This window comes from Nycticebus coucang, chromosome 12 (assembly GCF_027406575.1).
Source record: "Nycticebus coucang isolate mNycCou1 chromosome 12, mNycCou1.pri, whole genome shotgun sequence".
Classification (NCBI taxonomy): Eukaryota; Metazoa; Chordata; class Mammalia; order Primates; family Lorisidae; genus Nycticebus; species Nycticebus coucang.
The window spans coordinates 57,030,432-57,048,187 of NC_069791.1; the positions used below are offsets into that span (position 1 = coordinate 57,030,432).

Here is a 17,756-nt window from a genome sequence, read left to right on the forward strand (position 1 = left end):
TAATGCTACTCAGATCTTTTTTTTTTTTCCTTTGGAGACAGAGTCTCACTTTGTTACCCTTGGTAGAGTGCCGTGGTGTCATAGCTCATAGCAACCTCTAACTCTTAGACTCAAGCAATTCTCTTGCCTTGGTCTCCAAAGTAGCTGGGACTACAGGCACATGCCACAACACCTGGCTATTTTTTTAGAGATGGGGTCTTGCTCTTGCTCAGGCTGGTCTCTAACCCAGGAGCTCAGGGAAATCCACCTGCCTTGACCTCCCAGAGTGCTAGGATTTCAGGCGTGAACTACTGCGCCCAGCCAGCTACTCAGATCTTTAAAATTATGCTTTTAAGCCAGGCACGATGGCTTATGCCTCTAATCCCAGCAATTGGGAGGTCAAGGCAGGGGATTGTCTGAGCTCACAGGTTAGAAACCAGCCTGAGCAAGAGTGAGGCCCTGTCTCTAAAAAATAGCCGGGCATTGTGGTGGGCACCTGCAGTCCCAGCTACTTGGGAAGCTGAGGCAAGAGGATCACTTGAACCCAAGAGTTTGTGGTTGCTGTGAGCTAAGATGGCACTCTACCAAGGGTAACCAAGTGAAATTCTGTTTCAAAAAAAATCAATCAACAAATAAAATAAAATTATGCTTTTAAATAATTTTTTATGGGCTGGGTGTGGCAGCTCACACCTGTAATTCTAGCACTCTGGGAGGCTGAGGCAGGTGGATAACTTGACCTCTTGAGTTCGAGACCAGCCTGAGCAAAAGCAAGACCCCATCTCTACTTAAAAAAAAAAGGGCGGCGCTTGTGGCTCAGTGAGTAGGGCGCCGGTCCCATATGCTGGAGGTGGCGGGTTCAAACCCAGCCCCGGCAAAAAACCACAAAAAAAAAAATAGAAAAACTGAGGCAAGAGGATCGCTTGAGCCCAAGAGTTAGAGATTGCTGTGCGCTATGATATAACGGTACTCTACCCAGGGTGACAGCTTGAGACTGTCTCAAAAAATAAAAATTTCTTTTTATGGCATAAGGTATTACAATGTCATGTTTACTAGGGAAAAAACTAGATAGAAGAAAGAGTAGGGCGGCGCCTGTGGCTCAGTCGGTAAGGCGCCGACCCCATATACCGAGGGTGGCGGGTTCAAACCCGGCCCCGGCCAAACTGCAAATAAAACAAAAAAAATAGCCGGGCGTTGTGGCGGGCGCCTGTAGTCCCAGCTACTCGGGGGGCTGAGGCAAGAGAATCGCTTAAGCCCAGGAGTTGGAGGTTGCTGTGAGCTGTGTGACGCCACGGCACTCTACCGAGGGCCATAAAGTGAGACTCTGTCTCTACAAAAAAAAAAAAAAAAGAAGAAGAAAGAGTAATTGCAATTATATAAGTTTGTATGAACGCAAATTTGGAAGAACATTAACCTAAAAAGCACAAGTCATCCCAGGGTTGTAGTACCAAATACTATGTGCTTTTGTCCTGTGTACCCATTTTGTTCTCTTCTTTCTAAAACAAAAATGTGTTAATTTTAAGAGTTAGAAAAAATTTTTTCACTTCATTTATTCGATCACAGCATTCTAGTTAATTGAGATTATTTTGTAGGGTTCTGCCATACAATATTCACTATCCTCAATACTCAGAGAAATAAGAGAGGACGCGGGCCACATAGGCTGCTGAGAGGGGCTTATACCTATGGAAATATACATCAAGGACAAAGTCAAAGAGAGGACTCTGTGGCACATTGCTGGAAACCTCATCAAGGTGACGTGAGCTCAGTGCCTAAGGTTCAACCAGCGACACATCTGCGTCACTGCTCTATCAGCCGGACCACTTTTATATCTCTTATACCCAAGAAAATCATTCGATTGGAAATCCCTACTCAGCATTCCTCCACTCAGATTCATTCCCCCAAAACTTAGTAGAGTGAACCCATGCTGGCTCCTAGTTATCTCAACTTCATTTTTCAAAGTCTCTGTAGATTTTTAGTTCACAAACAGCAGTCTGCCATCTCCAGGATCCCCACCTTGCCCCCTTGAAGAAATAAATCAGGATAGTACATGTTTTCTCCACCATCCTCCCCTCCTCTCACTTTCTGGCAGCCCTTCTGCTGTCACTCCTGCAGCTTCTCTCAGGACCCTGAAAGCTGATCTGTGAAGAGTCTGGCAATCTGAACGCCATGAAAAGCAGTTCCCTGTGATCAAAGCAGCGTTAGCCCTCTTACCAACTCTGGTCTAAACATACAAGGATGGAGGCAAGATAAGAGGCCTCTGTCTCCTAGAACATTCCACCACTTGCCACAGGCAGGAATCTTCCCCCTGCCTATCCTGCTCTGACAGTGGCTAAAGAAATCCCTTTATGTTGGCTGTCGTGGTGTATGCTGTAGTCCCAGCTCCCTGGGAGGCTGAGACTGAAAGATGAATTGAGGCTACCACCCTGGGCAACACAGTGAGACCCCTGTCCAAAGAAAGAAAAGAAAGAGAAGGGGGGGAAGGGGAAGGGAGGGGGTGAAAGAAAGAGGAGAGAAGGAAGGATAGAGGGAGAGAAGGAGGAAGGGAGGAAGGTAAGGAAGAAGGGAGAAAGAATCCAGCTGACCCAGGCCTATTTAACCCCTACCCAGAGCGTTGCCCACTGCCCAGCATCGCCATCCCAGCAACCATTACTCAAGGCTCAACGCCAAGGTGGGGATCAGCCAGGAAGAAACACTAGCCTTTTTTTTCTGGCCAGGGTGATCCATAAGACATCTCAGGGGCTTGAAGGGAAGGGAAGACAAGGTTCTGGCAGGGGTGAGCTTGGCATGAGTGGAGGCTGGCAGACAGTTAGACACAAAGCAGAATGCTCAGCCCCAGAATGGGCTCTGAGAGCTCAAGTTTCACTCTGAGTCAACAGCCCCCTCAGAGGAGAGCCCCACCCCAGAGAGCCACCCTGTGTGTCATCAGCCCCTCCCCAGTGCCCTTTGCACAGCCCCCAGAGCTCTACCGGATATACAATCCCATCCCCCAGGAGGGTCACCCAGGCCTGAGCACAGCTCCCATTTCCTGCCCTTGGTGACTCCTCTGAAGTCTATTGTTCCCATGAAGTTTGGGTCAAAGGAAGCAGAGTCCCCACCCATGGGGGCTATGCCGTGCCAAGCAGTTGGCCCCTGCTACAGGGAGCCTGGCCCATCGTCCTGCCTATCCAGGGGCCTGCCTGAATTAAATACAGGTGGATGTAGGCACAAATCTTAGAGAACACAGTTCTGTGGGAAATTTCCCAAAGATCCAGTCCCCACCAGGTAAAGGCCCTACAGCTAGGTCATAAAGTGTGATTAGATTATCCCCAAACAAAAACAAAAGAAGAACTGTCATTTCAGAAAAGTGCAAGGCAAAACTGGAATTAGAATACAGGAGGAGCTGGGGACTCTGTACTCCCCCGTGACAAAGCCCTGCCCTGCCCCCACCTCCACCTGGGCCCCTTGGCTGGTTACAGTCCCCTGACAGCCCCCCCTTTCTGGAGAGCAGCTGTTCAGCTCCAATTTCAGAGCTTTAAAGGGAGTTGTTGGCCCAACCCCTGCCAACAAAGGGTCACGGGGGCAAAGAAAGACAGGCAAGGTAAAGCCACCTTCCCAAGCCCTGAATTTTCAACAGCCATTACGCTAACTTCAACTACAGCAAAGCCAAGGACCAACACCTTCCACTTCCACTGGGAAGGAGGAGGAGGAGCTACAGGTTTGGCAATAAGCATTGCTTTATGACAGTCACAGGGGAAAGACTCCAGAATGGAAGCCAAAAGAAGTTGTGACATTTGCATCCCAAGAAATCTAAAAAGACAGGGAGACCCTTCTCCACCTGGCAGAGTGATGTGTGCAGCCCATCAAGGAGAAAGGACAGTGTGTTTTAAAAACCTGAGGGCCGGGCGGCGCCTGTGGCTCAGTGAGTAGGGCGCCGGCCCCATATGCCGAGGGTGGCGGGTTCAAACCCAGCCCCGGCCAAACTGCAACAAAAAAATAGCCGGGCGTTGTGGCGGGCGCCTGTAATCCCAGCTGCTCGGGAGGCTGAGGCAAGAGAATCGCGTAAGCCCAAGAGTTAGAGGTTGCTGTGAGCCGTGTGACGCCACGGCACTCTACCGAGGGCGGTACAGTGAGACTCCGTCTCTACAAAAAAAAAAAAAAAAAAAAAAAAACCTGAGGGCCTGGCAGGGTGTGGTGGCTCACACCTGCAATGCTAGCACTCTGGGAGGCCCAGGCAGTGGGGGATAGCCTAAGCTCACGAGTTCAAGACCAGCCTAAGCCAGAGCGAGACCCTGTCTCTAAAATAGCCAGGCGTTGTGGCGGGTGCCTATAGTCCCAGCTACTCAGGAGGCTGAGGCAAGAGAATCGCTTGAGCCCAAAGAGTTAGAGGTTGCTGTGAGCTATAATGCCAGGGCACTCTACCAGTATTGACAAAGTGAGACTCTGTCTCAAAAACAAACAAACAAACACCTGAGGGCCTCTTCTAGACTCAGTATTCTATAGTGAAACGGCTCCTTCCCCAGCAGCTTCAAACTTTCTGCTGGGATGGAGTAGAGTACTCTAACAACCTTATCTGAGCCATGGATAATAGACTACTCCAGCCTCTGTGCAGGTGGGATGAAGGCAGCTGAACAAAGTGGAAGTGTCTGAGCACTAGGATTTACAGAGCCAGAGACAGAATGCACAGTGAAGAGCAAGGACTTCTTCTAGCTCTGCCACTTAGAGCACGTTACTGTTCCTCTAGAGGCCTCAATTTCCCCATCTTTAAAATGAAGTAGTGGCTGGCACAGTGGCTCACACCTCTAAACCTAGTACTTTGGGAAGCTGAACAAATGGATAGCCTAACCTCAGGAGTTCAAACCAGCCTGAGCAAGAATATCTCTTGAACCCAAGAGTTTGAGGTTGCTAGGAGCTATGATGCCATGACACCCTACCCAGGGTGACAGAGTGAGACTATGTGTCAAAAAATTTTTTTAATTTTATTTAAAAAATAAAATAAAATGAGAGAGTTAGGTGCTGACATCAGAGTATATACAATAGTATTCAGCAAGTTCACCCTGATGCCAAAGCAAAACTGGAATTAGAAGTTGGAGACTCTATGTTCCCTAGTGACAAAGCCCTGCTCCCTACTTCCACTTGGACCATTGGCTACCCTGGACTCCTAATGATGAAGAACATAGCCTGGCCCACAGAAAATACAACATGACTAGTGCAGAGTTTCTCAAAGGGTGTCCAGAGAAACACTAATTAAAAAAACTCTAATCCCTAGGAAAAAAAGAGGTTCCTCCCTAACATAAGTTGATGGAAACAGGATACAATGGGGATGGAGTCCCTAGGATGTCCTAGTAGGTGCTTTGTATACAGCAAACTTTAATGGCAAACTTCCTAGATACATGTAAATCAACACCTCGCCCCCACATTACTCCCCAGGAAACTGAGCCTGTGTGCCTTACAGGTAGTGAGTGACTATCAAGATTTGTAAGCAGGTCTGCCTGGCCCCAAACCTGTTCGCTTTCCACTCCATCACTGCTGTATTTATTTATTTATTTATTTAGACAGAGTCTCTCACTTTGACACCCTTGGTAGAGTGCTAGAGTGTCATAGCTCACAGCAACCTCAAACTCTTGGGCTCAAATGATCTTCTTACCTCAGCCTCCCGAGTAGCTGGGACTACAAGCAGCAGCCTCCACAATGCCTGAATATATTATTTTTAGAGACAAGGGTCTCTCTGTTGTTCAAGCTGGTCTCGAATTCCTGAGCTCAACTAATCCAACTGCCTTGGTCTCCCAGAGTGCTAAGATTAGAGGTCTCAGTGCTGCTTTTAGACCAGCTACACACCTGGCCTAACCAGGTGAGAGAGTGAGGTGTTTCCCACCAGAACATCCACACAGTCAGGATGGACCTCCAAGCAGGAACGAGAGCCCCACCCACTGAGAGAGTTCCTTGCTCCTTTCTTCTGAGAAACCCTAAACATTACATCCATGCAGAAGCACTCACAGGACAAGCTACCCACTCCTCCTCCTACAGGAAGTGCTGGGTGGCCTACCAAGTTATAAAGAATGACAGATTTCTTCCTCTGGGTTACCTGGTTAGCTCCAAAGAGGACCAACCTGTTTGTCCCTGGGGCAGACTTACAAGCATTATCTACACAAATCTCAAGATTCGAAATGGTGTCTTCTTTCTTGGGGGGGGAATTCCACCCCCACAAACATTCCCATCCTCACTACCATCCACCCATTCCATCACCACAAAGCAAAGACTTCAACTTCCTTCAACCTTCTACCAGCTTGTTTTCTGAATCATTCCAGACAAGCACTGGGTCCAACTCTCCCAGAGAAAGACAGCTGCCTCGAAGAAGCAGGTGTAGACAGCCTCCTTCCAGCTCTGCCCAGTCCAGGGGAAATAAAGCCTGGGGGCCACACACTCCAACAACCACAGTCAAATTATGCCTGCACACATGCAATCAGAGAAACTGTTTCTTGCCCACGGCTATCCAGGGAGGAAGGACAGTCATAGCCAGAACCAACATTCTCACAGAGAAGACATACTTAGTGACCCGGCGTCACACACCTACTCACAGACACACACTCTCAGACCGACTGTTCTCTAGTAGAAATATATGCACACTCTGTCACTCACGTTCAACACAAACAAATAGCCTACTGGAAGCCAAGGTAATTCGTGAACAGATATCACCCTCACAGACACCAAAGCTGGGGAGACTGGCACAGTCAGCCATCACATGAACTCACTCACCAGAGCCCCTTTACACGCATGTGCATGTGCAAAGAGGTGCTCCTGGGCTCCCAGGGGCTTGGGAATTCTGCTCCCTTGATCCACTAGTCCCTATCAGGGAACCCAACAGCTTCTCCCAGCCACTTGCAGAGGTCCCTCCACTTTCACATAGCTTTACCACTTGAAAAACAGGCAACACACTTACCTCCAAGGCTCTCTCTTCCAGGCCCAAAAAGGGCCCAGAAGAAAAGGAACAAGGGTGCTGGGTCTCCTGTGTCTCTGTTGTTTTTGGTTGTGCCTCCGTACTCGTACTCCTTTCAGCGATCTGGACTCCCTTTTCCCCAAATTCCCTGCTGTCCACCCCAACCCCCAACCTTGAAGTCTGCACTGCCTGTCCCATCCTCAGTCGCGCCGCCTCCACGTGCCCCGCTCTTTTCTAGTTTCCTCCCTGGAGAGCGTTCCTCACGCACACGGCAGACGCCTGCATTCTGACGAACAAGTCCTACCAACTCCCGATCCTCCCCGTCTCCTGCCTTACCGGTCCCAGGGTGCGGGAAGGTGGGGTGGGTGCTCTACGCCAGTTCCAAGGAGTCCGCCCGGCGCTCCAACTCTTCCCGTGCGGTACCGCTGAGTCCCGGGATTCGGCTAGCGCACTGCGGGACAACAGGGCGTCAGCGCGCAGCGCCCCGGGCTGCGGCCCCCTGACCGACCGGCCAGGCGGGAGAAGGCGGGGCCGCGGCACGGAGCCCACCCCGCGCCGCCGGCCTGGGCGCGCGGAGGGAGGAGTTTTCCCAGAATGGGACTGCCGGGAAAACAGGGGAGATCCCTATTCCTGGAGGAGTGAGTCAACCGGGAGAGAGGAAGGGAGCGCGGGGCACACGGAGCGGGCGGCGGGAGGAAGGGAAACGGTAAAGGGGCCGCGAGAAGCGCGGCGGGGCGAGGGGGAAAGAAAGAGGCCGGGACGGGGCGCGCCGGGAACCTACGGTCCAAGGCGGGAACGTGCCGGCGGAGAGAAAAGAGCGGCCGGAGCACACGGCGTGAGTGGACAGCGGCCGACAGCGGTCCCGGGGAGGGTGCCCTACGGGGCCGCGGGTGGCGGCGCTGGCGCCACTCACCTGACGGGACGCGGCGGCGGCGGAGCCGGGAGCTGCGGGCCCTCCCCACCCCCTGGCCTCAAGTTTGCGAGGAGGGCGCCTGGAATGTGCGGAATGAGGGCTGGTATGAGATGCGCGCAGCTGAGGGAGGGATCCGGAGGGAGTGGCGGCCCGGCCACCGGCACCTCGGGGAGGAGACTGCGAGCGCGGGCGGGCGGGGGCCGGGCTGCCGGCGGGGCGGGGCGGGGCCAGGGGCGGGCGCCGGCGGGCTGCGCGGAGCGGGCGGAGGGCACCGGGCAGGTCCCGGGTGGCGTGGACCCCTCGGCTCTGACCGCGGTTTCTGGATCCCGCCTTGGATCTCCCGCACGCGTACTTTGATCTCTCAGCGCCGACTCTTTCCCCCACTCCACGCCCCACTGTTCCTTCCCTTCCTGGCAGATTCCTGACTCCCTTTCCCAGGAGCCGAAGACCTTCCTTTTAACCCGGGGTGGAGGTGCCCCGTGGGTGGACGCGCCCCTGGCCTTCCGCCCTGCCACCCTCGGGGTCCGGTTGCCGGCCGGCGTCCTACGGCACAAGTCTGTGCAAGGCGGGGGAAGGGGCGGGCACCCGACGCGCAGGAAGGGCTGCTCCCTTCCCCGCGGCTCCCACCAAAGGACGCTCGCTCCGGGGAACCAGGAAGCAGGAACTCCCGGGCTCCATTCCCAGATCCACCCCCAGGGCCTCCACGCTTGCCCTCCCCGGCTTTAGCCCGTTCAGTCGTTCTCTTCTGTTTGTTGGGATCTGCAAAACTGTCGCTAAGAAGAGTAAACCACAAGGGAGAAAAGGAACTCAGTGTTAAGTCCGTGTGGCATGGCGTGAGACACCTACTGGGTTCACTCAATAAATACCCATCCAATACATATTCTGTGTCCACCAGATGCTGTAAAATAACGAGGGATAAGACCTCAGCACCCATCTTCAAAGACTTCATAATTTATCTGAGAAGACTCGGTGCGTAAAGCGGCATTACCATAAAGTGGGAGTCTGGGCTTTTAAACATGCCAAATGAATTGAGTCTGTCATGTTGAGAAGGAAGGGTGCTGGAAGCACATTGGGCTTCTGTTTGGAAATCCTCAGAAGAAATTGGCTTAAAGCAGTATGTGCTCAGGTAGCTCTGTCATCCACTTGGTTGGGAAACTGAAACCAAAGGACTTTGGGCTTTTTTTTTTTATTTTTTTTATTTTTATTAAATCATAGCTGTGTACATTAATATGATCATGGGGCACCATACACTTGGTTCATAGATCGTTTGACACATTTTCATCACACTCGTTAACATAGCTTTCATAGCATTTTCTTAGTTATTTTGCTAAGACCTTTACATTCCACATTTACTAGGATTCGCACCGAATTAATCTTCCTCCCTCCACCTACCTCCCCCCTCCCTCCCCTCCGTTTCCCCCTTCTCCCTATTCTTAGGTTGTAACGGGGTTACAGCTTTCATGTGAAGGTCTTACGTTAGTTTCATAATAAGGGTGAGTACATTGGGTACTTTTTCTGCCATTCTTGAGACACTTTACTAAGAAGAATATGTTCCAGCTCCATCCATGTAAACATGAAAGAGGTAAAGTCTCCCATCTTTTTTTAAGGCTGCATAGTAGAATAATCAAATCCAACCTCTTCTGAAGCATTATCCCTTAACTTTGTATTGCAGAGGTTGTCCAGATCTTATCTCCCATGCCAAACAGAAACTTCCTTGAAGACTGGATAAATGTTTGATTTATCTTATCTTTCACCCTGCACCAGCATGGTGCCTGGAATGGAGAACTGCATGATAAATGCTGAGTTGATGAAAAACATTTGCTATTGTGGAAAATATTGAAAAGAAAGCACTATAAATGTCAAAATTTTTTTCAGAAGAAGTACTCCAAAAGTGTTTTGAACAATGACAATCATCTCTGGACTAAGTTTCCGGTCTTACAAGGAGAAGACTTTGAAGGAAGCAGCCCTCATTTGGATATATAAATTCTGGTATGCTTGTTAAATAATGAGTCATAACAAGGTTGGTTACACCTCAGACACATGAAAAGACTACAGTACAAGGTAGTGTATCAACACCACATGAAATATGAACTGTGAACACCCAACTATTTAAGTCAACAATAATTTGTTGAGTGTCTGTTGGCTTTGACACCATGCTCAATACAGGGATCGGTCCCTGCCTTCAAGAAGCTTACAGTCTAGGTAAGAAGAGAGACAATTAAGTTCAATGGGAACTGGAGGAGAAAACCAATAAAATTCAAGTTCCCCGGTAGCATTTGATCTACTCTTGAAGGATAAATGAGAGTTTGGTAAACTGAGACTGGAAACCCCACTTAAGTCATGTGGAGGAACATACAAAAGTGGGGTAGCCTGTATGCAAGGGGTGCTTAGGAAAGCATGGTAAACTGGAGTGGCTGAAGAATGAGATCAAAAGAAGTGGATACCAGATTGTAAAGATCATTGTATCCCATGCTAAAGATCTGGGCATCATAAAAGACATAGGAGTGACATAATCAGTGCCACCATCAGAAAGACTCTCTAGCAGTGGTCTTGGTGTTGGACTGGACACTCAAGGTGCCCTAAATCCAAGCAGTGGACCTAAGGTTGGGGAGAGAGGGAAGGATCTAGAAAACAGTCCAAAGGCAGGAGCAACAAACTCTTTGGCTGTGAAGGTAAGAAAGAAAACAAAAATTGCTATCTATGGAACAATAGATAGTGTGATTAACTAAGAACTCAAAAAAAACAGAGGAGTAGGGTGAAACAGAGTGAGTTCTGCCAGGTTCAGAGGGTTGAGAGGAAGGCAGGACAGAGTCCAGAGCTGAGACAGAAAAGCAGCCCTGGGGTGTGACCTTCAGCACAAACTACTGCGAGGAAAATATCCAAGAGCATCAGTGATCCAAACTGGAAAAGTATGTCTCCAAAATTTTAGCCTCCTGGGTCACACATGGTGACTCAAGCTTGTAGTCCTAGCACTCTGGGAGGCCGAGGCAGGTGGATTGCTTGAGATCAGGAGTTCAAGACCAGCCTGAGAAAGAGTGAGACCCCTGTCTCTACTAAAAATATAAAAACTAGCCAGGTGTAGTGGAACACACCTGTAGCCCCAGCTACTTAGGAGGCTGAAGCAAAAGGATTGAGGTTCATGTGAGCCCTGATGATGCCCTGGCACTCTACCCAGGGTGACAGAGTAAAACTCTGTCTCAAAAAGAAAAAACAAAAACAAAATTTTGGTCTCCTGGTCCATACACTTACTGGCTTCTAAAGACCTCTGCCCCTTTGAGGATTTCATGCTCTTAATCTGTTAGACCCTCTGAGTAAAGGAAAGTTATCAAGTATAAATATTCTGAAGGGTTAAGGACTGACTGCGATTTATACACACATCTACCCTTGGTGGGGAGGGAGACATTTACATTTCTTAAGGGACAGGACCCTAATTCATTGACCCTCAGGAATGACTGTACTGAGGGAAATACTTGGATGAGATGCATACGAATTTCCTCAAATTACATCATATAATCCATGATTTCCCTCACTTCTGGTGACCCAGACCACTCTATATCTGGTCCTACAAAAGGATCCTCCTCCCTCAAGCCCAATAAGGGTTGGTGTAGAAGGAGTAGGGCAGGAGTGGGGTCAGAGCTGGGTTCTATGTGGGTAGCTGTATCCTAAAGTCAAAGTTAAAATTCATATTAATTACTTTTCCCATATGTTGTTTGGTATTATAGTAAAACTTCTGTAAGTTGACTACCGAAGGGACTGTAACAAACCATTCAACAAACAGAGATGTCAACATAAGGAAATAGGCCTCTACTGTACTGGTACATACAATGTGGTACATGTCCAGTCTATGAAAATCAGGTTAAGTTAAGAGGGTGGTTAACTATGGAGGATCTGCTGTATATAGGATGATCCTATTGTTGAAAAAAGGATGGAAAAGTATTTTAAAGTGATTATCTCTGAAGTTTTGTTGAGGGTTTTCTCAGGCCAGGTGCAGTGGCTCATACCTGTAATCCTAGCACTCTGGGAGGCTGAGGTGGTTGGATTGCCTGAGCTCATGAGTTCAAGACCACCCTGAGCCAGAGTGAGACCTCCTCTCTAAAAATAGCTGGGTGTTGAGTCAGGCCCGGTGGCTCACGCCTGTAATCCCAGCACTTGGGAGGCTGAGGCGGGTGGATTCCCTGAGCTCACCAGTTTGAGACCAACCTGGGCAAGAATAACACCCTGTCTCTAAAAAATCACCAAGCACTGTGGCAGGTGCCTGTAGTCCCAGCTACTCGGGAGGCTGAGACAAGATAATCACTTGAACCCAAGAGTTTAAGGTTGCTGTGAGCTAAGATGCCACAGAATTCTATCAAGGGGGACAAAGTGACATTCTGTCTCAAAAAAAAAAAAAAAGCTGGCTGTTGTGGCAGGCACCTGTAGACCCAGCTACTTGGGAGGCTGAGGCAAGAGAATCACTTAAGCCCAAGAGTTGGAGGTTGCTGTGAGCTGGGACCATGGCACGCAACCATGGGCAATAAAATGAGACTCTGTCTCAAAGGAAAAAAAAAGAAAGGGTTTTCTCATTTTTTATAACAAATTTGTACTTTTATAATCAGAGGAAAATGTAACAACTATCTATGTAAGGCTTCCTTAATTTCTGCACATCTTTAAAACACAAACCTTCTCACATATATTAAAACATTGTGGTGCCTGCTTTGGGAACACTTGTGCTAAAATTAGATACAGAGAAAATTAGCATGGCCCTTCCCCACAGATGTTTTTTGAAACTTAAGAATTTTTTTAATTACATTATATACTGTGTATATATATAAATCTCTTTCTTTTGGTTTTTTTTTTTTTTTTTTTGAGACAGTCTCATTCTGTTGTCTGGATTAGAGTGCCATGGTATCAGCTTAGCTCACAGCAACCTCAGTCTCCTGGGTTCAAGTGATCCTCCTGCCTCAGCCTCCCAGGTAACTGGGACTATAGGCACCTGCCACAACACCTGGCTAATTTTTTTATTTTTAGTAGAGATGAGGTCTTGCTCTTGCTTAGGCCGGTCTCAAACTCCTGACCTTAAGTGATTGTCCCACCTCAGCCTCTCAGAGTGCTAGGATTGCAAGTGAGAGCCACAGCACCTGGCCAATTTTTATTTTTATTTTTTTAGACAGACCCTCACTCTGTTGCCCTGGAGAGAGTGCCATAGTGTCATGGCTCACAGCAACCTCAAACTCTTGGGCTCCAATGATCCGCTTGCCTCAGCTTCCTGAGTAGCTGAGACTACAGGCATGTGCCAGCACACCCGGCTAATTTTTCTATTTTTATTTATTTATTTATTTATTTATTTATTTATTTATTTTGAGACAGAGCCTCAAGCTGTCGCCCTGGTAGAGTTCCATGGCATCACAGCTCACAGCAACCTCCAACTGGGCTTAAGTGATTCTCTTGCCTCCGCCTCCCAAGCAACTGGGACTACAGGCACCCGCCACAATGCCCAGCTATTTTTTGATTGCAGCCATCATTGTTGTTTGGCGGGCTGGGCTGGATTCGAACCCACCAGCTCAAGTGTATGTGGCTGGTGCCTTAGCTGCTTGAGCCACAGGCGCTGAGCCATAATTTTTCCATTTTTAGTAGAGATGGTATCTCACTCTTGCTCAGGCTGGTCTCAGACTCCTGAGCTCAAGTAATCCATCTGGCTCCGCCTCCCAAAGCGATAGGATTATAGATATGAGCCACACATGCCTGGCCTACAATTTTTATTGGTTAATTATACCTTAATAAAGCTAGCGTGAGATGGGGGAGAGAATTTATATAAAGCCAAAGAATTCAATGAATGGATCTTTGAAGAAACACCAACATTTTAAAGTCCTCCAGACTTTTCATTAATCCACTCATTATTCTAAATATTTGTTTCAACTATTGCTGACTAGCAGTTTATAGCTCTAGAAACTTTTTCTTTCCAATAAATCAAACCATTTCCCCAAAACAAACAAAAACCTGACAACTAGATTAAACAGCCTAATAGGAATATTGTGAGAGAGGGTAAGGAAAGACTGTTTCCTAGTCTTTGGGTAAAAGGCAAATATCTTGTTTTTGAGATACCCCCAAATCTGTTGCCTGTCCACCTTCAAAGGTAGTATGTGGGCTTGGCATGGTGGCTCACATCTGTAATCCTAGCTCTCTGGGAGGCGCAGAGGTGGATCACTTGAGTTCAGGAATTCGAAACCAGCCTGAGCAAGAGTGAGACCCAGCCACCATCTCTACTAAAGATAGAAAAACGAGCCAGCTGTTATGACAGGTGCCTGTAATCCCAGCTACTCAGGAGGCTGAGGCAAGAGGATTGCTTGAGCATAAGAGTTTGAGGTTGCTGTGAGCTGTGATGCTAGGGCACTCTACCTTGGGCCAACTAAGTGAGACTCTGTCTCAAAAAAAAAAAAAAAATTCAAGTTGGGGGAAGGAGAAGAATGGGGAGAGGGATTGGTAAACAATCACCTACTGGGCACAGTGTAAGGATATATGACACACCTTCTGGGTGAGGAGCACAACTACAACAGGGACCTTACCTAACACACAAAGACACTGGAACCTAATTGCTTATACCCTCATATTAATCTGAAATTAAAGAAAAAAACTTTTTAAACCATGTGAAATTACTACTACTAAATTTATTTATCTTCATTCTGTCATAAGACTAGAGTTTTGGGCAGCGCCTGTGGCTCAAGGAGTAGGCGCCAGCCCCATATACTGGAGGTGGTGGGTTAAGCTCAGCCCTGGCCAAAACTGCAAAAAAAAAAAAAATGACTAGAGTTTTAAAAATTTACACATCTCAGGGCTGGATGTGGTGGCCCATGCCTATAATCCCAGCGCTCTGGGAGGTTGAAGCAGGCAGATTGCCTGAGCTGACGAGTTGAAGACCGGCCTGACCTAGAGTGAAACCCCGTCTCTAAAAAAACGGCCATTGTGGCAGGTGCCTATAGTCCCAGCTACTCTGGAGGCTAAGGCAAGAGAATCACTTGAGCCCAGGAGTCTAAGGTTGCAGTGAGCTGTGATGCCTCGGCACTCTACCAAAAAGCCACAAAGCGAGACTATCTCAAAAAAAAAAAAAAAAAAAATTTTTTTTTTTATACACATCTCTGCCTCCCTACATATCTGATATAGAACATAAGAATGACAAAAGGCAAAGTCAGGAAACCTTTGTTCAAGTCGTATCTCTATCTGCACTGATGTTTGTCCTGAGCATGCATTAGTACCAGAGAAACAGGACTTCAACCCGATTTTAAAGCCTTAGTCTAATTCTCAGTCCTCCTTTGCCTGTCACCCTTTTTCCTTCCTAATCTTCCTGCTCCCAAACTACAAAAGAAAGAGAACTGTTGGATAATTATTCTTGAAATATTTGAGAATCCGGTGGTGCCTGTACCTCAAGTGGCTAAGGCACCAGCCACATACACCAGAGCTGGCGGGTTCGAATCCGGCCCAGGCTGCCAAACAACAATGACTACAACCAAAAAATAGCCCGGCATTGTGGGGGGGTGCCTGTAGTCCCAGCTACTTGGAAGGCTGAGGCAAGAGAATCACTTAAGCCCAGGGGTTTGAGGTTGTTGTGAGCTGTGATGCCACAGCACTCTACCCAGGGTGATAACTTGAGGCTCTGTCTCAAAAAAAGAAGAAGAAGAAATATTTGAGAATCCTAACAAGGGTAGGCAATGCTTAACTATATGTTTGGCTTGAGAACCCCGATATTAAACCAAAGATGTATAGTGAAAAGTGGTGACAGACCAGAAACCACCCTGCCCCAGCTAGCCCCCTTCCTGCTTTGCCCCATGTGGCTCTGCTAACAGCCACGGCCCTGTTGGGGGCAGCGTGCAGAGGAGCCTGATGGAGAGAGATGAGGCAGTACCGGAAAAAATCATGGAGGCCCATTTCTTATTTGAAATAATTCAAAAATTTCCATTAACATCAATGCTAATTTTTGCCTAGGCTGTCACATCAGCCTGGGAGAGATGGGTACAAAGTGAGGAAAGTTGGTGTGGGGGGTGTCAGGGCAGCAGCTAGAACTTGTATGTATAGTGGCCTGGTTAAATCACGTCGTTTTTCTTTTCCCTCCTCTTTGTCCCTGGAAAGTCATCTAAATTTGGGTCATGAGCATTTATAACCCATTTTGTATAACAGCATGGTTAAAATTTCATTGTCTCACTTTCAAAGAACTTTAATAAAAATAATACTGCGGCAGCGCCTGTGGCTCAGTTGGTAAGGCACCGGCCCCGTATACCGAGGGTGGCAGGTTCAAACCCGGCCCCGGCTGAACTGCAACCAAAAAAAAAAAAAAAAAAATAGCTGGGCGTTGTGGCGGGCGCCTGTAGTCCCAGCTACTTGGGTGGCTGAGGCAAGAGAATCACTTAAGCCCAGGAGTTGGAGGTTGCTGTGAGCTGTGTGATGCCATGGCACTCTACCGAGGGCCATAAAGTGAAACTCTGTCTCTACAAAAAAAAAATAATAATATTGATATTTGCTGCTATGTACCAGTTAGATCCTGGAATACCTCCAATTGTTTCTATTTTGTGGGGGGAGAATAGGGGTTTAAAGTCTCACTTTGTTGCCCCAGGCTAGAGTGCAAACGTGTCATAGTTCACAGCAACCTCAAACTCCTGGGCTCAAGTGATCGTCTTGCCTCAGCTTCCCAAGTAGCTGGGACTACTGGCATGTGCCACCATGCCCCACTAATTTTTCTTTCTTTTTTTTTTTTTGTAGAGACAGAGTCTCACTTTATCGCCCTCGGTAGAGTGCCATGGCATCACACAACTCACAGCAACCTCCAACTCCTGGGCTTAAGCAATTCTCTTGCCTCAGCCTCCCGAGTAGCTGGGACTACAGGTGCCCGCCACAACACCCGGCTATTTTTTTGTTGCAGTTTGGCCGGGGTCGGGTTTGAACCCGCCACCCTCGGTATATGGGGCCGGCGCCTTACCAACTGAGCCACGGGTGCCACCCTAATTTTTCTATTATTAATGGAGATTGGGTCTTGCTCTTTGTCAGGCTGGTCTTCAACTCCTGAGCTCAAGCAATCCACCCACCTTGGCCCCCCAGAGTGCTAGGATTACAGGTGTGAGCCACTGTGCCTGACTAGTTTCTAAACTCCAGAAATCATGTTCTCAGGCCCTTGGAAGTCATGCTGTAACAGAAGGGTGCTTGGTAAATACATGATAATGTGGTTCCAGTGTTGAAGTCACTCTGAGCCTTTCTTTGATGACTTCCCAGATTATAGCACCTGAGGTGTTTGCTATTTTATTTTATGAGACAGAGTCTCACTCTGTCGCCCTATGTTGATTGCTATGGCACCATCATAGCTCATAGCAAACTTAAACTCCTGGGTTCAAGTGATCCTCTTGCCTCAGCCTCCCAAGTAGCTGGTACTATAGGCACCCGCCACAATGCCCAGCTAATTTTTCTATTTTTAGTAGAGATGAGGGTCCTGTTCTTGCTCAGGCTGGTTTTTTTTTTTTTTTTTTTAAGAGACAGAGTCTCACTTTGTCACCCTTGGTAGAGTGCCATGGCATTACAGCTCACAGCAACCTCCAGGTCTTGGGCGTAGGCGATTCTCTTGCCTCAGCCTCCCGAGTAGCTGGGACTAAAGGCGCCGGCCACAATGCCTGGCTCTTTTTTTTTGTTGTTGTTGCAGTTTGGCCAGGGCCGGGTTTGAACCTGCCATCCTCGGTATATGGGGCCAGCGCCCTACTCACTGAGCCATAGGAGCTGCATTTGGCTGGTCTTGAACTCCAGAACTCATGGGATCCTACCCATTCCACCTCCCAGAGTCATAGGATTACAGGTGTGGGCCACCTCTCCCTCGTTTGCTCATTTTAATGCACTTGTTTTTTTTTTTTGTTTGTTTGTTTGTTTGTTTTTGGCCCAGGCTAGGTTTGAACCCGCCACCTCCGGCATATGGGACCGGCGCCCTACTCCTTGAGCCAGAGGGGC

The 17,756-nt window shown here is 48.2% G+C and overlaps 2 protein-coding genes across 4 annotated transcripts in view; one reads left to right on the forward strand and one right to left on the reverse strand.

Annotated features, from left to right (window-relative positions):
- Window positions 1-7,379, reverse strand: part of TEAD4 (TEA domain transcription factor 4) — an 85,672-nt gene extending 78,293 nt beyond the window's left edge. Inside the window, exon 1 of one of the 3 annotated variants that reach the window (XM_053555683.1) lies at window positions 7,226-7,379. The gene's annotated coding sequence lies outside the window, so the exon portion shown is untranslated. Of the gene's footprint in view, window positions 1-6,892; window positions 7,034-7,225 lie in introns of those variants that run through there. The other 2 variants (XM_053555680.1, XM_053555682.1) reach the window with 2 other exon arrangements.
- LOC128561967 (uncharacterized) lies at window positions 1,659-8,528 on the forward strand. Its single transcript, XM_053556612.1, has 3 exons — window positions 1,659-1,727; window positions 7,128-7,724; window positions 8,220-8,528. The coding sequence occupies exons 1-3, from the start codon at window positions 1,659-1,661 to the stop codon at window positions 8,526-8,528; spliced, it is 975 nt and encodes a 324-aa protein (XP_053412587.1).
- Window positions 8,529-17,756: the final 9,228 nt, after the last annotated feature.